At 54.5% G+C, this 27,108-nt stretch overlaps 1 protein-coding gene across 1 annotated transcript in view; it reads right to left on the reverse strand.

Annotated features, from left to right (window-relative positions):
• The window catches only part of PLXND1 (plexin D1), an 85,340-nt gene extending 59,811 nt beyond the window's left edge, over positions 1 to 25,529 (reverse strand). The window contains exons 1-3 of the mRNA XM_082322201.1: positions 24,125 to 25,529; positions 4,509 to 4,685; positions 1,499 to 1,630 (exon numbers count right to left, since the gene is read on the reverse strand). Coding sequence (XP_082178327.1) covers positions 1,499 to 1,630; positions 4,509 to 4,685; positions 24,125 to 25,486 — 1,671 coding nt within the window. The 5' untranslated portion in view covers positions 25,487 to 25,529. The remainder of the gene's footprint in view (positions 1 to 1,498; positions 1,631 to 4,508; positions 4,686 to 24,124) is intronic.
• Between the last annotated feature and the right edge of the window lie 1,579 nt (positions 25,530 to 27,108).

Consider the following 27,108-nt stretch of genomic DNA (forward strand, 5'->3'; position numbering starts at 1 on the left):
ACGTGCCCCAGGGCAGGTAAGGACGGCCAAGGGATGGGGTTTGCTGCTGCTGGTGTGGTCGCCCCACGAGGTGCACAGCAGCGCTGAGCTGAGCAGCTCCTTTTCAGCTGGCACCTTAGCAATAGATGTGTGATGGTCAGGCTACGGAGAGCGACACCACACCTTTCTGATGGGTCAGATGGAGATGGTTTCACAGCTTGTCCCTCCCTGTGAAAAGCTCTCACTCAGACCTGCAGAAAGCGCCTTTCAAGACAGAGCTGAACGCTATCTGGCTATTTACAAAATGGCCAGAAAGCAAAACCGCTCTGGGAACCTTAATTTGTAAAGAAATCAAAGTACCTCTGGGGACTTGCTCAGCAGGAGCAGTTGGAGGGAAAGCATGTGTCAGCTTCTGCTTTTTCCTCCCTTGATTTCTGAACATTTGGGAAGGAAAACTGAGTCATTTGGTACAGCGGGGACTGACAACATGAGGTGCTGAGAGCCCTGAGCTCCTACCAGGTGAGCACACCTCAGACCGTGGGCTCCTTGGCCTGAGCCCCGCTCTACCTGCAGCACTTCACTGCTCCCCAGCCCTGTGGTGCTCAGCATCCCCCCAACCCCATCGAGCTCCAGGGAGCTTCCCAGGATGCTAATTCCACCAAAGAAAAATTAACTCATCTCGTTTATTGGAAAAGAAACAGACAGAGGAGAGCATCACAAGTGCCGCACTGGGTGTTTGATCTAGCCCAAATAAGGTGCACAGCCCAGCCTGGGAGCTGAGATGAGACAGTCTGAAACATCGGCTAAAGAGGCATCATGGGAGGGTTCTGTGAAATGATAATGACCAATCTGCAGAGAATTAAGGCTTGGAAAATACAAATGCAACATATAACATTTGTGGTTGTGCATCTGTTTTGACAGATTAAAATGTAATTCAGGACAAACCACCAGCGCCTGGAGCACTCAGCTCTCGTCTTCCTCCTCTGCTCACTTGACGGAGATGAGACCGTCTGTTTCTACCTGCTGCGGCGTTCCCGGTCTCCGCAGAGAGCCCTCCTCCCATCCAGCCCTCCTGCCGGCCAGGCTGAGCAGAAACCTCCCTCAAGGATCATTTCTGACAGGCAGACTTTTTGTCTGTAGGATCTCCTAAAAGCCTCCTTAAAGACCATGTACTGTAATTTTCAGGTTTCTATACAGGAACAATCTCTGCTTATTTCTGCACTCCCGTAAGCGGGATCAGTTTTGATATCTTTCACTCTTCTTTTACCTTGCCACCACAAAGATGAGAAAGCTTGACAAGCTGGTCTGCTCAGCATGACCCCCCGAGGAGAATGGCCAGGCACAGGTACCCCCCCTGGAAAGCCCTTTGACACCCCAGCCAAATCTCTGAACTTCTTGGCTCTGCCCATTAATGTTAAAGCATATTTTATTGTCCCTTCCTGCTGCCAGCTTAGTGCTGAATGCTAAATCAAATGCATGATGCTCAAAGGACTATTTTGTTCAAGACTAAAGGTCTCACCTGATGGGAGGTCATCAGATAGAGGTAGGTGGAATCAGAAGGGTCAAACTGCATGATGGGGTGGACAGGCTCTCCATAAGCCACCGAAATGGATCTCCTGCTAATAACCTTCATGGTACTGTCCAGATTAATCTGTAGTGAGAAGAAGCCACTCATTGAGACCATTTTTCAAACACTGTGGGTAGAAGATTATTTTTCCTCAGTTATAAACAAGAATCAAAGTGGTATCTAATGGTGTTCCACATTTACAAGCACTGTAAACCTCTACACACTTTGTAAGCTGCACACACAGAGCTTTACTGAAAAGCCAGCTCTGTCCTATAGGGAAGGTAGTAAGTGGTCCAGAAAGCCCAGGCCATGGCCAGGAGCAATGCCCAGTGATGAACAACCCTTGATCCCTCTGTTTAAAGCCCTCTGTTTGAGAGGCTGCCTGCAAAACTTCTAGTCTAAGGCTCTACCCACTGCACAGCTCAACTGCCCGGCTGTTTCCAACAGGCCACAGCAGTGTTACTCTCGCTTTACCCTAATGTAAGTGGCACCAGCCTTCAGCCCTCATTACATACATATGTGCGTTTCTGTTACAAAGAACATTGCATTTCCAAAGCTTAATGAAAAACAGTGAAAATCAGCAACGGGGCTGTATAGCATGGCATCCCTTGCTCCCTGCGTATCTGAAAAATAAGTGTTGTCATTCCTGGCCAAAAGAAGCTTTTATCCCTGCTAACTCCAGAAGACCATGGCAGCTGCCGCAAGAGAGCCGAATCCTACCTTGCCTCATGAATCACCAGCTGAAGCGCTGGCAGTGATGGAAGAGGCTGCAAAGCATCAGCCTGCCTTTCAGATCCCAGAACGTCTTGGCATTTGACTTGAAAATTCAGCAAATTAAATGTGGCATTGCTGAGAGGAAATAACAATAGGGCTACACAATTTCGCGTGACAGTCACTTTTCAGCTTAAAACAGAAAGGGAGCGAGGAAAATTCCTACCTCCTTACAAGCAAGGGAAGGCAATAATTGTAAGGACCAAGCGAGCCTCTGCTCTCTGGATTAATTAATTAACATAGGATTAATTAATTCTTACACTAGAACAGCACCGACATGTCCTAGTAAGATAGCACAAGCTCAAAGCAGAGGGCTTCCCTCTGCTAAGAACGATATGCAAGCACTGCAAACTACTATGCAGAAAAAGAAGGGGACTATCATTATCCCCATTTTAAAAGCTGGCTATCCAGAAGCTAAATGATTTGCCTGGGATCACACAAGACGTCCATGAACTGAGTCCCGACGCCCTCCACTTCAGCTTCGTGACCATCCTCTCTCCCTTGCTGAGATTTGCTCTACGCTTGGCTGTTTCTAGGTGCCTGTCCCTAGGTCCCTCTGCCTCCTGGGCTCGGTTACCCTACGCTTTCACTGCACAGGCACTTTCCCTGGATCCCTGTGAGCTGCAGGCCCCCAGGGAAGAGCCACCGCAGTGGTGCAGAGACCACCCGTCCCCTCGCCAGAGCAGGGCCGGGGCGTGCTGGGGGACACATGCTGCACTGGCGCTGGCGAGAGCAGAGTGGGCGGAAGTTCTGGGTAACCCCACCACAGCCTTCCAGACCTGGACACGTGGGGACGCGCCAGAACAGACCTATCCCACCCCCCGACTCCTTCGAGGTCATTGCAGCCTGGCACACCTTGCCCTGGCCACTGCTTCCCAAGGGCTGTTTTTCCTTTAATGACTGCTGGACGTGGCACTGATAATGGCCCTCACGAAATGCCCATCTGCAGCCTATCTGATTAATTCCCCATACATACCCCCGGCAGCCATAATTGCTGCTGGCAGAAGCTGGTTGAGCGCTATTTCTGCCCCTTTGCTGTCTTTTCTCAGGCAGCAAATCTGAATGATAACTCACGCGAAGTATCTTGTATCCCGTGCCAAACAACAAGGAGCCCCGAAGGTAAAAGGGCTTCTGGTTATGCAGCTGTGTTGTAGAATTAGATTAGAGCTATCTGAGCAAATTATCCCAGCAAAGGGTAGCCAGGAGCCTCTCCCTAATGGAGGCTCAGCAGATAAGGCTGCTTTCTCTGAGATGATAATGGAAGCAGAGCTGTTAATACTGTGTGAACAGGGCTGCGCTGCGTGGGGTATGTGCCGCTCCAGCTCAACGCACCTGGCTGGGGTGCCAGCTTCCTCCCACCCTCCTGAATTACCTGCCCCTGAGGGCAAAAATCAAAGCAGTGAGTTTCTTTGTGATCGTTCCCACATTTTTGCCAGGAGCACTTGGATGCAAGGGAGGAGATTGGATCAGTTTTCTTCTCTCCAAGCATTTTGATCCAATATTCCACATTATGCACCACTCACCCCAGGCTGAGACAAAGCAGCTATCACCTGTGTCTCTGCTCCAGGGCTTTTCCCCCCTCTCCTCTGTGGACTTTCGATGCTGAGAGTACACCAAACTGTTGTGGCTGGCTGGAATCAAAACTTTCTTTGGCGAACTTCAAGTGCTAAAGTTACTGAAACCTTGGCCTTGCATCTTGGCTCTGGAGCCAGGGTATTACGTTGCCCTACATTGCCTTTGGCACATTATTTAAAACAGATACTCCATCAGATGCGTGGGTTCACACCTGCTTTGGATTCAGCTGTGATGAAGCATCTCTCGGTGATTCCCCTGTCTACATGGAGCCTTCAAAAGCCATCAGCTCAGAGGGAGAATTTATTAGAAAAGCTGTTAATAATTAAATGCTGCACAATAACATTTCCAGCATAGGGTTCATCAAGAACATTCTGCTCGCATGGCAGCCTTGAACAGTAATTAACGGCCACCAGTCACCAGGCAGCATATATCACTGTACAGATTACGGCAGCATCCAATTACTTCTTCATTGCCAAACAAAAGCAGGTGCTCAGACAAACTCACAAGAGACATTGTCCTCTGTGCAAACCAGAGGTGCTGGAAGGGGAAGCCCCACCACCCTCCCTGTTCCCCCAGCCCTGCCTCCGCTGTGTTGGTGCTGCCGGGCTCCACTTGCCTTCAGGAGTCCTCCGCTGGCAGTGCCCAGGAATACAACGGTGTAGTTATTGACGCTGGCCACCGCCACTGCGGTCAGGCCGCTGTAGGTGAAGACGGGGGTTGCTGTGACGGGGTTCACAATGGCCAGCGGGTGCTGAAGGTGTGCTGCTCCACAGTCCAGCTGCTCCGGCTGCAGCTGCGGAGAGACACACATGTCAATGGGCTGCAGCAAACACCAGCGTATCCCCCACGCCATCACCACCTCGGGCTCAGTGTGGACAAACTGCTGATGGCCCTGCTGCAGCCAGGGAAAGCTCCTCACTACCGAGTCATGGGATAGGAAAATGTAACTGGTTAATACAGGACCAAAGAGCTGTAACAGAGCTTCCTTTCTGCTTGCCAGATCTACCCTCAGAGGCAAATCCAGACCAGGCTTTGCTGGTGATGAGCTGCCGGAGGAGCTCTGCCCTTACCTGTGCTATGGGCAGGACCAGGGCAGCACCGGGATTGCTGCCAGAGCTATCCAAGGGCACGCCAGGAGGGCATCCTCCAGCCAAAGGCCCACTTACTGTAGCAGCACCCTCACCTCAACACAAAAGTCAGGTGCGATGGTAAAAAGGGACAAGGGGGCTCCTTGCCCCCCTCTCCCACCAAAGCAGTCAGAAGTCTCTTCTCCGGCACGGCGCTGGAAGCCCCTCGCCAGCAGGGGCTGCGCCGCAGGTGAGGTTTCTCAGCCCACCAAAGATGAGCTCTCCCCAGCAGCCGCCTGCCCTCGCAGAGGCAGTTGCTCTGCCCGCAGAGGGCTGGTCCCACGCATGGCCCCAGCGCTGCGATGGGTCCCCCTTCCCCGCTGGTGAGCGCTCGGAGCGTGCAGAGCCATGCTCAGCTGGGGCAGCTGCAAGCCCAACAGCCATCTCTGGCTCCTTCCCTCTCAAACAAAAGGTAAAGCAAAAAGTTCCTCCAATAAAAGAACTGAAAATATTATTTCCCTGCAACTAAGTGAGGAAGTGAGTGAGAACAGAGCCAAGGGGGGGGGAAGTTTGCTGGAGACTCTCAAGACTGTAAATCCTGGCTCTGATCTTGCTGCTACTGCAATCAACAGCAAAATTTCCACTGGTCTTCCACTGGGACAGGACAGGATGGAGAAGCTGCCGAGTGGGAGGAGGCACCGCGCTGCGGGACACAGAGGGAAGAGCAGTGGCTGCAAAACTCTGCCCAGAAATGGTGGAGCCACCGACCCTGTCCAGCCTCAACCCGCAGCCGCTCACTGTGCCCCAGGGAACAAGTACAGCTGTGCCCTGTGCCCAAGACCACAAGTTGTTCATTATTTGCCTCTGGTTTCTGCTTTCAAGCTGTTCCTCGAAGCTCTGGGGGAGCAGGAACTGCCTTTGTTACAGAAAAGTTAAATTCAGGACAGCAGGACAGCAGGCGCCCGGCTCCGGCAAGAACCGCAGCAGGGAGCAGCACTGCTGGGGCTGGTCCCGGTGGACGAGCTGCCCAACACAAGGGCTGGCAACCGGGGGCATGAGGCCAGTAGCAAGGCTTCCGTGTCAATTCGCTACCAGGTGCCAAGGGGCAAAGGCAGAGGACAATTGTTAAGGACTCCTCACCTGTGAGCCTTGTATGTGAGCAGGCGTTTGGCTCATTTGGCCCAAAGTAAGACAACAGACTTTACTATCCTGTGCTAAATTAATTAGCACCGTTGCTGCATGACAGCAGCATTTGAAAATGGGACTGATGCTTCATATTCCTCCTGCCCTGTCGAGATGCACCCAAGATTTATGACCACTCTCGCTGTGAATCCTCTGAGACTCTCCTTATAATTTCTGCTCAGACAATGTGGATGGATTCAACAATGTCTGACTATCACAACAGTCTCACTGCCAACAATTCACCTGCTGTCACTCCTACAGCAGCTTTTATGTAGTGCTGTGGGTGCAGCCAAAGCCGTTCAAATGACGGGCATGTTTCAAGGGCCATTACCACCTCATCTACAGTGTCATTTCAGGCTCATCTTAAGAGAAGCCGCAATTGCTCTGTCACCCTTCCTGGGTGACGGCATGCAGCTGCAGGGCTGACAACTGTGGGTATTTGCAGGCTGCCTGAAAGCACACCAAATTAAGGCCCTGATTGTGGGAAGTGCTTATACAAAACTCTAGACAAGAGACTGCTGGCGGACCGCAACCAACACCCCTAAAACTAAGCACATTTTACGCATTACTGAACTCCACCATAATGTGGATATCCCTTCCAAAATAATCGTCAGGAGTGCTAATTTAAGCAGAACAAATGCAGGGATTTGAGGCTGTATCTGTTAAGAAACTGGACCACATGCTTCCACCAGGCAGGAGAAGTTGACAACCAGCCTGTTTAGCATACTCCCTTCTCCCTGGGCTGAGTGCACCAGGGCCTGTATTTTAATTCCCTTATTATCATTATTATTTCATTAATGGAACCAGACTAAATCTTCAGCTCTCCCCTCTCTTCAGCCCGTTTAGCAGATTAGGCAAATCTTCAGGCTTTGCAGCGAGCGCGTGAGACCCAGGCAGGACCACCCCTCCGCTCCGACCTCGTGCGCGGCCCCCGGTTTGGGGTGCATCTCCCGCCTTGTGTCTGTCCCCCCTCCCAGCCACGACCACACGTCTTGGGTTGGTGCCACATTACAGCAACGTGTCCCTGGAAAAAAACGGGGAAGGAACTTGCTAAAACTCAAAACATATGCAAAGCAACGGGGCTGTGTCTCTGGGAGCAAGGGATGGCGTTCCCTCGCCAGACCACAGCTGGGCTGGTGACCTCTCTGCAGGGGCCGGGGCCGATCCGTGGCGGGGCAGTCAGCGTGGGGACAGCAGGCTGTGGCACTGCCCCCTCCTCCTCCTTGCATGGGAGAAGACAGCAGCAAACCCCACAGGGCTTGCTGTGAACTGTGGGTGCCAGCCAGCTCTTGGTCTTTTGTAGCAGCTAGTCAGCAAACAGCACTGGCTTCCGGAGTACCCGGTGCCATCACAGGCCCACAGCATCCTCTGTGCAATGGCACACACAGCAGGCAATTCCCCTGTTCTGCAGAACGGCTCATTGCCCCTGCCCGGAGGGAGCACGCCGCTGCAGATGGGTCCAGGTCTCATTTCCTTGCTGCTGGGTTAGGGCAAGCGTGCTGCCGCAAACAGCAGACTGGGTCCTCTCCACGAAACCACCCTAATCTTGGTCCCGTGCACCCCAGCAGAGCCCACATCCGCCGCTGCTGCTGCCGGTCGCGTCAGACGTGAAGTAACAAAGACTGATTTGAAAAACTTCCTCTGCTAAAGAGAGTGCCAAGCAGGAGGCAACATGCTCGGAGCTGCAGCTCGGTTCACGTGGGACTGAGACGAAAGGATCAAGTGTGGACACAAGTGACTTCGCTAAATGCATTTTGCAGTTTTAAAGCATTTCATTCTATTAAAAAATAAAATCGCAGTCCAAATTCTTAAGTGTGTATGTTTCCCCCCGTAACTGGGCAACACAACTTTTTTATACCATACAGAGGATACAGCAAGCCATTCATGTTTCTGATTTAATGGTCCCGTCCATTCACAGCCAGACCTTTAGAAATGCACTTGGGTTAACTTATTTGTCTTGGGGATGATTATCCCTAGCCCTTCTTCATTACTCTTTACGAATATTAACCACCCGAAGCTCACAAGGCTCCTTCCAGCTGGGAAACTGAGGCACAGAGGCACCTCAGACCGCCTGGGAGCCCGAGGGATGCTCAGCACCTCGTCTCCGCAGCAGCTGCCCAAGGAGCTGGTACTGGCATTTGTCTGCCAGCAGCTTCGCTGCCTCCCAGCCCGAGGGACGCAGGCCTTTCTTCTCACAGGTGGCCGAAATCATGGGAAGTTCCTTATCTGCTGCGCCTGCCTGTGTATAAATCACGCATTTCAGACCTAATATCAGCGCAAAGTGTTTTCCACAGTAAACAGGACGTAACTATTCTAACACAGGCCAAGCTTTATTTTGGCCACATACATCCTTCCTCTGAAACACCTTTCTTTAAATGACATCAGCTCTTCCAACGGACAGGCAGGAGGAAACATATGGTGTTTCCCTCTCTCGAGTCTCAGGGTGGGGTGACACGCTGTGCTGCTGCTGTCTGTAAACCACAGCACCGAGGGGACATCTTAACTCTGTCACGTTAGGGTAAACAGGATACGGCCAAGTCACATCCTTCTGCAGGCACCAGGCAATCACCGCAGCTCGGGAAATCACACTTCAAGGTTGTGCTAAAAGGCCTTCTCCGTGCGGAATGGGTTAAATCTTGCTCCATCTTAAATCAAACTGCCCTACCCTGAAGTGGGGAAACCATGAACGTTAAGTTTTCTTCCAAAACCTGCATTTTAAAACAACCCTGTGGGCATTTACTGTATTGCCACTATTTTTCTGCTACACACTCCGGATGCTCAGTAATTCACGGAAATATTGGGTGGGTCTAGATTCAGGTCCTTCTGCACCCAAAACATTTGACTCTGCCACTTTGACGCTAACAAAGAGCCACCTCGGGCGCAAGCTGGAGACAACCCACAACCGGCACCGGCCGAGCAGCGCTGCTGTCACCCCATGCACTTGCAAGGAGGGTGTACTTGGTATTTTTGCAAAATTTCACAAGTGATGCAAATTAATTCAAACCAAGGAGCCACATCTAAGAGGAGGGTTAGTCAGATTAACCCCTGAGCGTGATTGCAAAAACAAAGCAGGACAGAGATAAAAGATTTCCAGCCACATCGGAGCTCAAGAGTTCAGCTATTTTCACGGTGTGAGTTCAGTTCTTTATCCCAGGCCTAAAAGGAGCAGAAAAAGTGATTTCCCAGAATTTCCATGACAGCTCCCCAGGCCTGGGCGCTGCGCCCCAGAGGCAGGCGTGCAGGATGTCCCTTCGGGAAGGAAGTCTGCTGGAAACAGAAGGAGGAAGAGGAGTGGTGAGGCAGCACTCAGGAAAACCATGAAACGTACTGATTTCTGCATCCTGTGTTTGTGACCTTAAAAATAGTTTTTAAGCAAAGATGGAGTTTATTTCTGAATCAAAAGCAGGCTGCAGTTCAGAAAAAAGCCCTGCAGCTTTTGCTTTCAGCAAAGCTTTTCTGACTCTGCTACAGCAGGTCTGAAAGCTTCGCAGAGCAGCAGTAAGTGGAAAGAGAGTCCGGCCCCTTTCATGCATCGTATCAGAGCGGATTAAAGTGTTGGCTTCTAGCATGCCTGGAGTCCTGGGAAAATGACACAGCCAGCATCCGATAATCCGTTCCAAACTTGTTGATTTGTGGGACTTAGCCATCATCTTCATAGGCTCAAAATTTGGCAGTTGCTCCCACGCAACTGACATTTTCAGGCCATTAAAGTCTGTGATAAAAGGGCTCTAGTTTTATCTCTTGCCTTCCTTAACATAAACCATTAGGCTTTTATTAACATTTAGGTATGACTCAGGGAAATCTCTGATTGCAGAGCAAATATTCAAAATAATTCGGATACTGTCTGAAGAGAATAGCAGGACACGGACTCAAAGTTGAACAGTAGAGAGAGGCTAAAAAACAGCATGGAAATATTGCACAGACACCGTAGGAAAACGGGCAGAACGAGAGCTGGTGGCAAGCTGGCCTGGCTGCGTTACGAAAACAGAAAGTACAAGCTCTCCTCTGTGTCGGGCAGACCCCAGACTGGCCACGAAACCCCTCCCAGGCAGAGCCCGTTCATCCCGGAGCCCCCCTCCCCATGCTGCCAGCAGTTTGTACACACAATCACGCGTTTATCTGCTGGAGTGTCGCAACCAGAGCTGTCAAAAACAGGCTTTTTGGGATGCCTGGAGGAAAATGTCATCCTCAGAAGAGCACTCTACTGTTAAGGCACTTGAGACGTAAGCCGTCTCTAATTGTAGTGCTGCCGCAAGAACAGGCATTATTGCAGAGCTCCTCTAACTTCCCATCATATTTTTTAGGCAGCGGAAGGCAAATCAACATGCACTCTTGGCCAGTCGAGGCACTCGGGCTGAGAACCTCTGATAAAATGAATCTTGCTGAATTTTCCTCGAGAATCACCCACAATAAGCAATCAGCACATCCCCAGCACAGCAGACGTCCTTAAAAAAAGGCTTAAAATGAGATTTGCACCCTGGTTTCACTGTTCACTTAGACCACAAGTTTCTTGAGCAAGGAAGCGGCGGTTTTGCTGTGTTTTGCACATTTGCACAGTGCCAGCCCTGGCCCACAGTGCTCTGCAAGCCACCAGCATGACACCAGTAGCAGGCTGTCCCAACACCCATCTGTCTGCTCTCAGTGGCAACCAGGATCACATCTCACCCATGAGGAGCCACAGACCCGGCTCCACCATGCCAGCAGCTTTTCCAGCCCAACAGCATCTAGACACAGCGGGGGGCAGAGTCCCAGGGGGTAAATCAGCACCACCCGACTGATGCCAGGTGGCCCGTCAGCATCCACAGGACCTGCCCAGATGCTCCCCGAGAGCGTGCGAGAGCCGCTCGGCAGCAGCCCTCAGGACCTCTCCTGCAGAGCTCTATGCTGCTTCATGTCCTGGGAAACCACAATGATCCGTGTGCAGCCCCCTGCACCTCGACCCCGACATGAGCAATAGCTGGGATGACTATCACCTCCATCCCCAGATCGGGAAAGTTAGTATCTTGCTAAAGAGGAGTAATTGCCAATGAAAAACTATAACCTCTGTCACCCTCCCCCCGCCGAATCACCCCTCCCCAGCCAAACGCGCATCCACTGCACTGCAGCCAGCAGCACCAGCAGGAGAGCCATTGGCCACACGGAGCGAAAAGTGACCGTGTCAGTGCACCCGCTCCTCCCTCCACTGCCAACAAATGGCACCCTCATGCTGAAAAGTGTTCTTTCAGCTTCTGCAGAGCTCCTGATGCCTGGCAGTTTTTCAGCCTCTTATCTTCATTTTTATTTTACAGGAAAGCTTTTTTCCCCCCATCTTATAAAACTCTTTCTTCCCTCTCCCTACTCTCTACTCCAACCCTTTTCTTTCCTGCCAGCTCCTGACATTCACTCTCGGCAGCTTCACATGGGACATGCACCTGATTAAAATGACCGAGGAATTCAGGCTTGTGTCCCTCACGCAAAGTATGCAGAGCAAACTGGGAGGGAAGCCCAGCGAGCGCAGGACCGATGGCTGTTGGGGAGGGCAGGGTGCAGCAAGCACTCTGCAGACAAGTGGGACTTTTCATCACCTTAGGCCTGTTCTGCACTACACAAGAATTACTCAGGAATCTGCACAACCGGAGGCACGAGATGCCCGCCAGCGCTGGGTCCCCATGCCACTTGTCCTGCCCTTCCCTGATTTCTGAGTTTTCGGCAACGGTCAAGCTGCTTGCCCATGACAAGGTGAGAGGCTTGGCACGCTGCGTGCCTGAAGCCAGACTGAGGGTCAGAGCTGACCCAACAGGCTGAGCCCACCAGCCCCCTGAAAGCAAACGAGAAACTGTTTTCAGTGAGTCTGCAAAGACGCAGATCTCCAGCCAGTCAAAGACCAAGCTTGGGTTAGGCCAAACTGCTGCATCTAAGCGGCAGGAGCCACGTTCACCTCCACCGCAGCCGCAGACCTCAAACCACCAGAGGTGAGGTGGTTTGAAACGCCGGAAGGTGCTCTCAGCACCACGTCTCATCTCAGAGGGTAAAACCCAAGCTCTGGCTGCTGTTCAGCAGCGGCAGCCCTGGGCAAACCTCACGTACGCCTGCTCAGCTGCTGCCTGCAAGAACCTGTCTCGGAGGGAGGACACGGTCAAAAGACTCGGACAGGACCAGGGAAAAGCTGGGCTGTAGGCAAAGCCAGTCAGTCTGTAACGGCAAGGCCAAAGCCCGACAATGGCTTGAACAAACACAGGCTTCCTACAGCCATCCATCTTCCGCTGTGTCACTTCAGGTGCAGGAGGAAAGGGCGGGAGGTGTCTGTAACGGGAGCCTTCCTCGGGGTGTTAGGGAGGATGTAAGAGCTCCAAGGAGTCCCTGGAGGCTCCAGCCTCAGCTCCAGCAGCGGCACCGAAGCTGGACGCCTGCAGCTCGACAGTGTGATTGCCCCCTCAGTCTTCTCCACCACCTCCTCCTGCAGGAACTGGCCGGACTCGCGGCCATCCATTGCTCCGCAAGCCCCAACCCCAACGTGCTGACCCTTAGGCTGAACTACTTACTGGTAAAGAAAGACAAGGGCAACGTTGACAGGAGACTGGCAGGACCTGCTCTGCACAGACCTCCCCCAAAACACCTCCCCCCTGGCCCGGGCAGCCCCAACATGGGTCCCGCTTCCTCGCTCCGCACAAGCCGGGGGTCTGGCACACGCCAGCACTTCACTCTGCAGAGAGCTGAAGCAGCACGTGCGACGGCACGGGGAACTGCTCAAAGCAGAGAAATATAAAAAAGTAGCAGTCTCTTAACTGAAATTGCACATCCTTCATGCTGCCAGGAAGACTGGTCAAGCTTATTATGTTAGCCTTCATCCTGCATTAAATACAATACTTCAGATTATACAATCAAATCCCCCAGGAATGGGCAGGCAGAGGGATTAACAAACAACAGGCTCCAAAGGGGTTGTCATAGTCAAAATAGCATGCATTTAAGCAGCAAGAGTTTGTACGTCCTTTAAATTCATGCCCGTTGGAAATGCGGCTCCTCTGCCCTGCTCCCCAGGGACAAGGAGCAGAGCAGATCAGCCGAGTGCGCCTCGTCCCAAGGACGCTCGTGCTGCTCTGAAAGCTGAACTAACGTGTCCCCCTCGAAACCGTTTGGAGTAAGATGCCTGATTTATTCAGGCTGTATTTTCTTAGCTGCTCTTTCCTTGGGAGAGCCCTCCCTTCCACCACTCAAGCTGTGTTTCTCATTTATGTTGAGCTTTGGCTTCAGTAACCAATTTCAAACTATTCAAACTCCTTCCCACAGGGAGGAGTCCTGGGTGAACTGTCAGTTTGGCTCCTCGATCTTCGGGCGTTATTTTTTTATCGCTACTACTAACTCTTAGCACTTTACATGCTCAAAGTGCTCGGAAGGCATATCTGTGCGATTCTGGGCTGAAAAAAGCATCCATTAAAGTAACAACTTCTTACCTAACACAACCGGTCTTTTGCATGTGTCAGTTCAAATCTGCTTCATTTAGCAATAGTTTATAGTAAATGTTTTCCTGTATTTTCCTCATTAGTTCTGCCAAATCAATTAAGCTCTGAGATAATGAGCAAAATTCTACTCTTCTTTTATACATCCTCAGTAAAACCTGCCCCACGCCGCCGGGCCGCTGAGGTCTCCTCCATGGGTAGCACTGCGCGGATCGCCTGCCCAGCAGCCTTGGCACCGGTGTCCAGAAACAAAACAACACCACTTGCTCCCGGCACCCAGCCCACTGCGGTAGTTTGGCATGGAAAGGTTAAAAAAAGCCTTTTTGGTCATTAACCGAGCACTCCAAATGTGGAAGCAACCAAGACATGAAGACATGGTGTAAGGAGATGCACCGCTTCCCCAGCTCACCGGCATACCCTTCCTCTACCCTAATGCATGAGATACAGACCTCTGCCCTCATTTTTGGGACTGAGAAAACCCAAGCAAACAGGTTAAATGGATGGTTATGGAAAGCATGAAGAATGAAGGTGTAAGTGCAGGCTCCTCTGACCTGGGGCCAGCCCTTGGACCCGCACACAGTCTCCTCTTGCAGGCGGCACCTGTACAAAGCAAAAGATATTTTCCAGGCATCTCTCTGAAGGCACTGTGCTTGTTGACTTGCCAGTATTGCATCTCTACAGCTTCTTCTTTGGCGGTCCTCCCTCCCCACCCAGCCCCTCCAATTAGGAAATCAGGATCCACAGAATAATTTCAAAATTTGTTAAAAATCAATGCTCCTACTGGATTCAGCAACCGAGCACCTCTCTTATTTGGTCCAAGTATGGAAGGCTTTGCTTTTCTCTACCCTTTTATGTTTTTCTCTGCCTGTCTTCAAGGTTCGTAGAAACCGATGTTTCCAAAGCTGTTTGGAATGATCCACTGCACTTTGCAGATTGCTGTGGTACCAAATCTCAGCAAAAAATGACACTGCAGTTAGGTGATCCCAGGGACATAACATCACAACCCCAGCTCCTCCCCAAAGCTTGAAACCTGTCTTCAGCAGCTTATTTGACAGTGGCCAAGTAGCCTTTCTGTGTTCCGGGAGCCCGAGCCCGTCGAGGTGGCCGGCACACCGGCTGGAGCGCTCTCCTGGCAAAGGGAATCCCAGGAGGGATGCGCGGGAACTTCCACCCACCCCAGCCTTCTGCCATGTGGCTCATCCCAGGGACACGCACAATTCAAACCAAATGAAAAAGTCCAGGGAGGAAATCATCTCTATCAGTTGCTCTCCAGATGAGGATGTCTGTCCCCTCAAGCAGAGATTTAGCCACAATTTCCTTCCCATTTAATGACCTGCCACACTGATTGCCGAAAGCCTGACCTGAGGCCACCGCCTGCATGAGCCAGTTCCCAAACTGGGGTGCTGGTCCACTGCTCTCCGAGGAACCACATGCAACACCACACCATTCCTGGTGCCTCTGTACTGCTTGTAGATAACAGCTTGATCTACGAGGTATACTGAAGGATGGCAGGAACTCAGGAGTCAACCAACTTTGGAAACTGCTGTTTTATATTACATTAAAAAAAAACCCTCATCTTTCATATCTCCCCTTCTTCATTGAGTGCTACCATTATACTGTAAACCTTTCCCAGCTCCTCCTAAAAAGATCACTCTACACACAGCCGTTTTCTAGAACATTCCAGGTTTTCAATGGCCCCTTTTAATTAGGCGATCGACCAGAGATGGCTTTTAGCCACTAGCAGCTCACAACCCATTGAATGTTGGCAGCGGTCAGCAGACGGTGGGATGAAAATCTAATAGCTGAAGGGTTTTTGCTCCAGAAGGAAGCAGTACGAAGCAGCATAATACTTTAAACAGAGATGAGACAGAAACAGGAAGACAAGTTCCAAATTTCCTTCAAATAATAGAGGTACGTGTTTGCAAAATCCAGACTTTCAGACAATTTTGCTTCTGGGTTAGAATCAAAAGATTTCTATTCCAGTGCCACTTGCAACGCATAAGCTGCAGAAATCTTGTCAGAGCAACAACCCTCCAATGGTTTGGGCCCAAAAAACGGGCAGCCTTGTTCCAGCAGCGGGTCCCATCTGGCCAGACTGCTGCTGCCCAACATCAGCCGCCTCCCACTGCCTGCACCGCTGGCACAGTGGCCAGCGCGGGTTTGGTGGCCGCAGATTGAAATGCGAGCCTGCAGCTTCGCTGAGGCCCGAGACTTGAATTGGGGCTTGTGCCCTGGACTCAAGCAGCCCCACCATGAGCCCCGAGCTCCCTCTGTGTCCTGCAGCTCCCACAGCTGCCGCTCACCTGCGTGGTGGCACCTCTGGAGCACGGCAGCAAACCCAAGGACTGCAACTCTGGCCATGCCACCTTCAGAGGAGGGCACAGCAGAATGAGACCTCCAGTATGGAAAAAAGCCTGAATAGCCAAGTTAGCCCCTATCCCATTGCCCACCTGAGAAACACCACAAGGCAATGCACCTCTTGTCCCACCCCTGACCTGCAAGGCTGTGCTTATCTGTGGGTTCCTTCCTCCAAGAAACAACGCATCCTGAACTGGAAAGGAAGGCACAGGGGCTGGCAACAGCAGATCAGCTCTGCTCAGACCACGAGCTGCTGCAGGACACCGCAGCCCCCATGGCCCCCATCCCTGGGGATGTCCTGGTCCCAAACCCCAGCACAGATCTGCGTGAGGAGCCAGCATACGCTCCCCACACTGGACAAGCCCCACTGACACTCAGCGGGTAACGAGGCAAAATCATCACGGGCTTTGATATCAGCCCTGCTCATCAGCACGCCACATCTAACAGGGGCTCATCCAGGCTGTTTGATATGGGCCTTCTCAGGAGCAAGCCATCCCACGCCCCCACTAGCCTTGCTCCGCCAGAGCAGCGGCTGCCAGAAGAACTGCTGTCCAGATGTTAGAAATTAGTACTGCTCCCTCTGCTCAAAAACGTCAATAAATTCTACCGGTCTCTCGAAGTGGGAGATTGCCGTAGACAGTCTGCCACCTCCTCCACTTGCTGCAAGGTGTTAGATCCCAACTTGAAAAGAAAACAAGAACTTGCAATAATTTCTTTACCAACCTAAGAAAAACCAAAACAAAACCAAAACAAAAAAAAGGAGCAAAGCAAAGCAGATCTCTCTTGCAGATGCAGTGGTTGGCTCACCCCCCTGCCATGCCATGCCTCTGGGTACGTGTGCTGGGGACGGTGACACAGCAGCACTCCAGCACTCAGGACCTCAATTCAGCTCCTGACACTGTCACCCTCTGATCAACCACAAGGCATCAATCAGGCAGTCTCTTACCACCTACTTTCCCCTGTGAAAAGAGGGCAGTAATGCTTCCCCAGCCCAGACTGGTGCACTGTACCGTGGGTTCACAACACCAAACACATCTGTGAGTGCACGGGGCTGGCAGTGCTGCCGCAGGCACAGCCCTGTTGCTCCTTGCACAAGGGGCACAGCACATGCAGTAACACCTCTGGGCGTCACCACGTGCCCCTGACCATGGAGCCATTTCTTCCTCCTGGTCAAGAACGTTGACCCCCGTCCATCACGTCCTTGGTGCAAACGAGCAGTCACACGCCTGTGCGCACAGTCCCTGCAGCTGGGGAGCCCCCGGCCGCAGCGGACGACTCCTCGCGCGTGCCGCGCACGAGCCTGAGCCGGGAGGCGCAGCCACGCTGCTGTAGGTAGCGTGTGGTGGCACTCAGGTGGTTATAATTGATTGTTTCCAACCGCTGCTGGTTCAGGCTTGCCTCATGTTTGCATTAAATTACCGCAGCCAGGGGCTCAGACCTATTATGTTTCCAACAACTTGCTGGAAGAGGTCATCAAACCAGAATATCACAACGGTGCAGTTGCCTGCAAGTTTAAATAGATGCGTACTGGGATTTTCAAGGCATAGCGAGGTATTTTTACAGCATCCCCAGGCACCCGTCCACATCTCTAGGTGCCTTTATTCACCTCTCCAAGTGCCCTCAGCCCCATCAATCCTCTCTCTCAATCACTATAAAATAGACTTTGAAAAATCAGAAAAGAGATGGCAAATACCTTTATTTCCACCCACCAAGACCCTGCAGCTGAGCTAGCACCCATTGGGGCTCCCAGGGAGCAGGTTTGCATTCACGCATGGGAGCCAAACGCCTGCCTTGGAAAACTTCTGGGGCTACACAAATAAAAGTGGTTGAAAACCAGTGAATGAAGGGACTGCTGCCGATATATGATCACCACCTCTGTACAATTTTATGAGCACTTCACAGAGTGTTCCAGTGTCCTCCCGGCCATGATGTACCTCCACGTGCAGCACTGGACTTGGCCAAAATGATCCTTTTTCTGTTTTCCACCTAAACCATTATTTAGTCACAGGAGATTTGATGAGCTCAATGGATCAAAATTAATCTGAATTTCTAGCTACTGAGAATAACAAGGTGTGTACAGCCAGCTGCAGTTACGGCTCTCCAGAAACCCGAGGGGGCAGCTCTGGTCCCCCTCTGCAAAGGGACCCGGCGCCCGCCTCACCCAGGCCAGCCAGCACCAGCCAGCAGCACGGGCCCAAGGCTCCACAAGCAGGCAGGCGCTTTGCCACGGCCAGGACCCGTTTTCTGTTCTCTCACCTAAAGCAGCACAACTTCTGGTTTCCAGGCACAGAAACTTCTGCTACTTCAACTGAATTTCCCTTTGCAATTTGGGATCTGTTTGAGCTTGAGATGCAAAGCAGGGGTGAGCCCCAGGGAATCCCAGGAGGTGTGTTCCCACCACCCACCTTCGGCTCGGGGGCACCGAGCCGCTCCCCGGGAGACTCCCCTGCTCGGCACAAAGCACCGGGGCCTCACCGGCCCTCGGCAGTGGGAAAGCCCCCAGGCGCAGGCAGCCCACGGAGCTGAGCCTGCCTTCCCAGCAAGGACGAGATTCACACGGCTCCTGCTCTCTGCTCCCAGCTGCCTGCGTGTGCCTTGACTGCAAGCAGAAGGTAGTATTTCCACATAAATTCCCAAGGAAACGTACCCAACAGTTAGCCACGACTCGCTAATACCAGGTGAGAGACAGAACAGGTACGCCGTACTCGGGTTTAAGTCTGAAGTCTTGCAAAGCCCAGCAAAGCTCAGGCTGTGGTTTGAACCTCTAGTCTGGGGCATCCCAGGTCTTGCCGGCCCCTCCGTGGGCAGACCGGCCCCTCGCCGCCCAGCCCTCGGATGGCAGCTTGGAGGGACACTGACTTCCCACTGCTTGTAAAAAAACATCCAGAAGCAAATGGATTATGGCGATACAACAGCGTGGTTCAGCTTTGCAGTAACGGGGCATTTGCACCTTCAGGTGTGTGCTACCAGCGCCAAACACAACACGTTCTGTGAAAAGCAGAAATTAAGTTGCTACAAGAACTCCTGCTTAATTTTTAATGTACAAATTAACTGTAAATTCCCAGTTTCCTTTCTGTGGCTAATCCTCTAGATTTATTTGAGTAGATGTAAGGTTAGAGCACATTTATTTTCATGTTTGGAATTTCTAAATTAGTATAAACCAGCACTTCAAAGTAACTCAGCTCCTATAAAACCCAATCCCATGGAGATGCCACAGTATATTTGGACAGTAAGTAGATGCTTTGTCATATTCCCACGTGTATATGAGGTTTTTTTCTTTGGGAACATTTTCTGACTGGTTTCAAACCACATTTCTATGCCCAGGCATACATATATGCTGAGACTGTTTATACAGTCTACCCAAGGAGTTCATTTTATTTAACAACCCGTTATAGTAAAGCTCACTGGTGGGTATCTCATCATTACACCACAAAACACTGTGCTCAATGAGCATGCAGGATCTGACACAAAGCCACAAGAGTCAGAAACTTGAGAATTAATGCTGAAATGCATCATTATCCCAGGCCGCCATGCCTATGTTTTTCAGCACAGGAAACAAACTGGATTTTCAGCCTTTTTTGAGTTGTAGACCCCAAAACATTTCCCAGGAGAGATGCAGATCCCTGGCTAGCAAATCCAAGTCTAATGAATACAAGTGTGCTTCTCCTAGTTACCTCTCCAGGAGCTTTTAGAAGGAGAGAGTAGGGCTCGGCACGGAAACCACAGAAGACGAGGAGTCCGGCATAGCTGGGAGCATGGGATGGGGTTACCAGCTCAGCTTTTCCTCAAGTGTGCTTGTTCATTGCACGGTGTGTTTTATTTTGTGTTAAACTCAGACCCCCACGTCAGCCTATGTTTGGAGACCTAGAGCAGGAAGGTTTGTAGAGATGCCTGGAAATCCACATTTGCTTGCCCTCCCGGCCACGGCCGCGGCCGGGAGAGCGGGGCTGGGACTGCCCGGTAGCCGTCCTCATTTCCCTGGCCAAAAAGGCAGCTGCTGGTTGGAGCAGCACAAAGGTACCTGGTCTGTCTCCCTGCCCAGACGCCACCCTGAGAGACGGGGCAGTGGCAAGAGGATGCCATGGGGGCTTCTCTCTGCTGGGATGTGGCGGTGATGCAGCATGGCCGCCCGCGCCGCAGGAATGGCCGTACCTTTATTTTCAGTGGCGCCAAGGGGGAAGGTGCTGGGACAACCCGCACGGCCGTTCCTCTTGGGCCACGGGGAAGCCAGGGACAGGGTCCTGCCTTGTCTGCTTTCACAAGGGCTCTGGCATACTGCAGCTGCACCGCACTCCAGCCACGCAGCTGGTGTGACCTTCAAACCTACTGGGCCATGATCCTGCTGGGGCAGAATAGTTGAAATATGAACTAAACCCACTCAGTGTCCTCGGGCTTTGATAAGCTCTGTCAGCACATTGCTGCAAATGACGTTAAAGACAGTCTGCTACAGAGAACTCATACTCCTTTTCTCTCCTGGGGGCTCGGGTCCAAATTCCACCCAGGCTTCGAGTGGGCAAAACATAGCAGTGACTCCATGCGAGTATTTCATTTTAACTGCATGTGTTACAACAACAGCCCAGTATTTGCCACAAAATTCATTATAAAAAGCTATTTCTGTTGAAGGAAAGCAATCCTAGCACTCACCCACTCACTCTGAGTACAAGAACCCAATCCAACTAAATCCTTCCCTAATACATCCTCCTTCCCTTAAGCTGCTGCTGCGAATTCACCTCCTCAGTAAGTGACTTTTCAGCAGCCCTCACTGAGAACAACCAACCAGCCTCCACTCCTGCCCCAGACCATGCTCCTCTGCACATTTTCTCCACGTCTCACAAAGCCGTTAAGCATGTGCTTAATTGCAAGTTAGCACTTCCATCCCCTTCCCAGGCCGAGCTGGTGACTCCCCTTGCCCAGCCCTGGGGACGCAGGCTAAGCGGCCACCCGGGCTCCCCCGCCAGCCGGCGGAGACACACTGTCCCCAGGGCCACCTGTCCCACCCACCCTCCGCAGCCCCCTGCATGGCTGGTCCCACACGGGCACAGCGGGAGCCACACAAGCGGCTGCCACCATGCCGACCACAACTGCTCGAGAGCACTCCCCTACACGGGGATGAAGCCCCTCCATTCACTGCCGGCCTCCCATCGCACCTCTCGTCACGATGCTGAGGGGTAACGAGCCTGGCCCTTCATCAGCGAGCGGTGCCGCGAGGACAGCCGGGGATGGCCGGCACGCCGAGGGCCTGCTGCCGAAACCCATCACTGGCGGCCGAGTGCTGCAGCTCCCTGGCTGAGTCACAGCCGAGTGCTGCAGGAGAGGAGCATTCAATTAGACAGAAGAGCACACAAGGGGGCAATGATTTTCCTTTCACACCGCATTACGCCTAACAGCCCATGCTCCGTATTTGTAACAACCAACTACTTCAGTGCGCTCGGAATGAATCAGGCCATCATTAGGTTTTTATTTTTTCTTCCAGAAGGAGCTTTAAAACCCAACCACCTAGTCCACAGGAAGAACTAATGAACCACAATTTTGATAATACCGGAGCACCTATCACTGATGCATAGGCAAACAAGAACCTGGAAATGCACTAACGGGTGGAGAAGTGGAGCTCACAATGGGAAGGCAGCTAGATGCTGATCTGCTCTGCCGAACCAGCTGCTGCTTTAATACATTTTCCTGCTGCGCTCCCAGGGCTGGGACACAAAATGTGTTAGAGTATTTCATTGTCTTGAAGGTGGAAATTGATGTTAGGTTTTTGCAGCACAAAGAAACCAAATATTACAACTCTTCTCTTGACACTGCCACTCTGGGACTTGAAAACGAAAACAGCTTGTTAACTTGTTGGCAATTCTAATGATTAAGTAAAAGGCAAAAAAAATGAAAGGCTCTCCTCCTTCTGACTGGTAGGAAGGCTTCCCAGCAGGCTTGGTCAGCGGTTTTAGAGGAGTGCGCTTCAAGTACATGGGAAGTGTAGAAATATTAAGCATGAACGAATATTAATGGTATGCTTCATTTGTATCCTGCTGTACTTGACATCAAAGGATCTCAAAGCAGCTTTACAAATGTAATCTTATGCTACATGTGAGTTTGGTTTCTGAATAATAGTAATAAATACAGGAGTATGTGGCAAATCAGGAAACTGAGGTTAACTAGAGTTAAATGACTGGTTCAAGGACAGCAACACAGCAGCAGTGTCAGTCAGGACTAGAACCCGGTTTTCCCTGTCCACCCTATATAACCACGAGCCATACTGCTGTCTCCACGTAAACAAATTTTCTCGCAGCCTGATCTCGCCACAACAGTAAACACGGAGGGTTTCTACTGACTTCTATAGGATTGAAGAAGCTCAGTGATTTCTAGCTTGCTCCTCTGAACCTCACGTGCCTTATCGCTTACCCCTTCGGGGCCACAGCCATCCTTCACGGACTGCCTTTGTGGCACCAGCTGACACCGTACTCCTCGTCGCCTTCCCCGCCTGCCCAGGGAGCGCTCAGGGGGAAGGACTGCCTCCAGGAGCACGCTTTGCAGCGGAACAGGATCGCGGGCCAGACTCAAAGACAGAGTGAAATCTCATTTCTGCACTGAGTCTCCCTGAAGTCACCAGGGAATTAGCTGTTTAAATACCTTACTGGATATAGCATTTCGTATTTTAAACATTAATAGACTGGTGTTAGTCATGATTATTTTCCCTACTGAACAAAAGTTAGAAAAACCGGTATCTTCCCAACAGTCCCAGAGCACTGAGGAAGCTCAAGGGTGTCTTTCTGCCATGGACTTTCAGTTACAGCTAGGCTGCTGCCTCTCTAAGCACGCTCCAGGAGTCTCAGCCACAATGCCTCCTCTTGACCCGCCTGGTAGAGCCAGTTCAATCCTGCGAGGGGCTGAGGGGCTGATTCGCAGGGATGCTGAGCTGCAGCCACAGCCAACAAGAACTGCGGGTGCTTTCTCGTACTGTAAATAGAATTCCTGACTCCCAGTGACTCCTCTGAGAGCCGTGACCATGCCAAGGCTTCAGGACTGGGCACCCAGTGTTTAACGCACCGAGTCTTTGTGGAATTAACTCAAAAGCCAGGACAACTACCAGATTCCCTGGCTGTCAGGCAGCTTGTGCTTTGCCACCAGGGAAAAACTATTCAACTTTGCTAGAGTAGGTCTATGAACCAGTGCATTAAGACTACATATTTTAACACAGCGTGGAGATGCCACACTAAACACTTTGGTTACCATGGGAAACCTTTCTCTCTTTGCCACTGGCATTGCACAGGGAAGCCCAAGCCCCAACGCTCTCTCTTGCCTTTGAAATCAAACAGATGTTTTTACGATCTTTGATGGAGCTGAGTTATGCATCCTTCCCAGAGGAAGGGAAAAATGCAGTGTTAGAGCAGCCCTTTTTTCTTCCTTTCTTTTTTTCCTCAAGCATCGCATATCTTTAGTGAAAGGGAAAACAGGCGTCTTTATCTGGCGTTAACATTTACGGCCACTTGGTAACAAATCGTGACAATGGCAAACTTTTACCCCGAACGCAAGGAAACAAGGCCGCCTGTGTGTGCCTGTCCCCTGGCAGGGCTGCCCGGCCGCGGCGGCGGGACGGACGTGGGAAGGGACCGGCGGGGCTGGCGATGCCCGCCGCCCTCCCGGCTGCGCAAGGGCACGGCGGGGGAGCGGGGACAGCGCGCCCGTCAGCCGCCCCGGCTCACCGGGAACAGGGCGTGGGAATAACGGCGTCCCCCGACAGACGGGGGGCCTGCCCCCCGCACACACACCCCCCCCGCTTCTCTGCCGGGTACGAGCCCCGCCGCAGGCTTGGCTGCAGGGGGAAGCAGCCGGGACCCAACCGGCTTTGACGGGTGACCCGGTGCGACACGGCCCCCGCGCCGGCCCGGACCGCCGCGGGGCGCGGAGAGAGCGGAGCCCGGGGAGCGGGGAGCGGAGCCCGGGGAGCGGAGCCCGGGGAGCGGAGCGCGCCCGCCCGCCCGCCCGCCCGCAGCGCCTCGGCCGCGGGACGCTCTCCCTCCCGGGGGAGGCGGCGCGGCAGCGGCGGCAGCGGCAGCGGGACGGGACGGGGCCGCCGCCTCCCGCCGGCCACCGGCTCCCCCCGCGCCCGTCCCGTCCCGTCCCGGGACGCCCCCGTCCCTGCTCCCGCACCCGCCCCGCCCGGGCGCCGGCGGGTGCCCGCCGCCCGCCCGTACCTGTATGTTCCTCTTCTCGCAGGCCGGGCCGGTGCCCTGCACCACGCTGTCCAGCACGGTGACCATGCCGGCGCCCGGGCTGACGAAGCAGGAGTTGCGGGCAGCCCGGATCGTCTCCTCGATCTCGGCGAAGCGGAAGACGCAGAGCGCGGACTGCGGCCGCCCGCCGCCGCCGCCGGCCCCGGCCCGCTCGAAGACGCCGAAGAGCAGCTCCTCGGGGGGCGGCGGGCCCGGGGCGGGGGCGGCGGGGCTGCGCCAGGCCGCCCGCGCCGGGAAGACGGAGACGAGGCGGGTGAAGGCGTCGGCGGCGCCGCCGCAGCGCAGCCCCAGCTGGATGTAGGACTCGGTCAGCTTCTTGGTCTCGCCGCTGCCGTTGAGGGTGGCCTCGGCCGCCTCGCCCAGGCAGATGCGGGCCAGCAGGCTGTGCGAGGGGCTCTCCTTGTCGCCCGCGTTGGCCTCGCTGTTGAGCGCCAGGTAGGCGTAGGGGCGGCGGGCGGGCGGCGCGGCGCCGCGCTGCAGGAAGGCGCGGACGAAGCTGAGCTTGTGCCGCGCCTTGGCGCCCTGCTTGATCTTGAAGATGTTGTCGTCGGAGGGGTTGATGTCGAAGGTGAAGAGCTTGGCCAGGTCGCCGCGGGCGTTGAGGGCGCGGATGGCGATCTCGGGCGTGTTCTCGAAGCGGTGGTCCTCCAGGCTGTGGTTGCGGGGGAAGAAGGGGCTGCCGAAGCCGGTGTAGGTGGCGGCCACCAGCAGCCGCGCCCCGCCGCCGCCGCCGCCGCGGCGCAGCACCAGCCCCACGGTGGAGGCGTTGGGGTGGTTGGCCGCCACGTTCAGCATGCTGGGGAAGACGGTGACCGGGTCGCTGCCGCCCGGCGGGAAGCGCACGGCCACCGCCGAGATGTTGGCCATGCTGCGCAGCTGGCAGAGGCCCTGGTAGATGGAGCCGCAGACGACGAGGACGCCCTGCTCGGGGTCGGGCTGCAGGATCTTGTTGTAGTTGTTGGTGAGCACCTTGGGGTGCTCGCAGGAGGCCTGCGGCAGCTGCGGCGCGTGGCAGAGCGGGCTGTCCAGCACCGGCCCCACCGCCGCCTCCGCCTCCAGCGCCAGCTCGCCCCCCGACAGCTGGAAGAGGCGGTTGACGGCCGCCAGGTAGACGCGGGAGCCGGGGCCGTCCAGGGCGAAGTTGTTGGTGGGGGTGGGCGAGAGGAACTTGCGCTGCACCTCCAGGCCGGCGGCGCGGCCGGGCAGCAGCGGCAGCAGCAGCAGCAGCGGCGGCAGCAGCAGCGGCAGCAGCGGCGGCAGCAGCGCGGGGGGCCGCGGCTCAGCGCCCGCCGCCGCCGCCGCCGGAGCCGGAGCCGGAGCCATCCCGCCGCCCGCGCCGCCGCGCCGCAGAGTGCATGAGCCCGCCGCCGAGCGGCGGGAGGGGCCGGGCCGCGGGACCGCTTCCTGCGGAGGCAGCGCGCCCGCCGCCGAGCGACGCCCGCGGGAAGTGGCGGCCGCGGCGGGTGCGCGGCGCTGCGCGGCTGGGGGCGGCGGGGCGCGCTCACGGCCGCGCCTCCCTCCCTCCCTCCCTCCCTGCCTGCTTGCCTGCCTCCGCCCGCCCCCGCCCCCCCGGCGTTACTCACGGGGGCTCCGTGCCGGCCCGTCATGCGAGGGTGGCGAAGTTACCGGCGTCCCCCCGCGCCGCCGGCCGGCCGCGCACCGGGCGGCACCGGGCGGCACCGGGCAGGACGGCGGCCCCCCCGCCTCGGGAGCGGCTCCTCCGGGCTTTCCGCCTTTCTCTCCGCTGTCTCCTTCGCGTTTTCGAGCAGAACGGGCCGGGGGGGGGGTGGGGGGGGGGGGCGGGAAAGAAGGACTTTTCGCATCTGCGGAGCAGCACGGCGAGCCGGAGCCGAGATCCCCCCGCAGCCCCCCGAGCCGGGCTCGGGGCAGGGACGCGAGGAAGCGGCGGTCGGGCTGGCCGGCCCCGGGGCAGGCAGCACGTGGAGTGGACAAATACAAGAACGTAAGGGGAGGGGGTCCCCGGGGGTCCCCCCACCTCCCCCGCAGCACGGACGCCGCGCCCCTCCCGTCCGGGCGGCCGCGCTCGCTGCGCGCCTGGGGGGAGCGGGGGCACCGCGGGTGTCGGCTCGGCCCCGGGACACGGCCCGCCACGGCCACGGCCGCGGCCTCGGGTCGCCCCCCGGCCCCGCTGCCGCCCGCCCGCGGGGACAGCTCCCCGGGGAACGGGGCGGGGGGCGCAGCCCGGGCCGCCGCCGGGATCCGCCCCCAGAGAAGCTTTGGCCGCACGCCTTGCCAAAAGCCGAGTTCAAAATAGGACTGTGCATCTCCTCCGCCCTCCAACGGGCTCTTTTTTAACTGTGGAGAAAAAAAAGACACAGGGAAAGAAGTGATGATATTCCCAAATTCCACCCACTGGAATCCACAGCGGGGGGAACAGCCGCGAGATAGCGCAGCCTCTGATCCACCCTCCCTTATCGGCATGGGAACGCTCTACCTGCGTGGCTGAAGGTGTCAATTCACATCTGCTGCAGTTCTTCCCTCATCTGCAGGCATGTGAACTTACCCCTCGTCGTGGAGGGGGACGCGCTCCGAGAGCAAGGAGCACTGCTAGATGAGGCTCTATGGAGAAAGTCAGGGTCCGTCCTGGGACGGGAGACGGTCTGGGGCCATGCTCTCTGCAGCAGATGCTTTGCCCGCATTGCTTACATCCCTGCTGTCTATGTGAGAGAGCGCTGAGCGGTTGGCCAGACCAGCACTCACCTCCTGCTGCCCGATCACGACCCAGGGCACAGCTGTAGGCTCAGTGCACCCAGGAGGGTGCTCCTTGGGCAGCACATCCAGGTCCCCACGCAAGAAGGGGGACGGGTGGGCTCCAGCGCACGGCAGATACCTCGGCTGTGGCGCTCGCAGCAGCACTGTGTGGACTCTTCAAGCTGAAGCGACAGCAGAGATGACAGCCAAATGAAGCGGTTATAGGATGTGGG

The sequence above is a fragment of the Platalea leucorodia genome (genome assembly GCF_965183815.1).
Source record: "Platalea leucorodia genome assembly, chromosome: 9".
Classification (NCBI taxonomy): Eukaryota; Metazoa; Chordata; class Aves; order Pelecaniformes; family Threskiornithidae; genus Platalea; species Platalea leucorodia.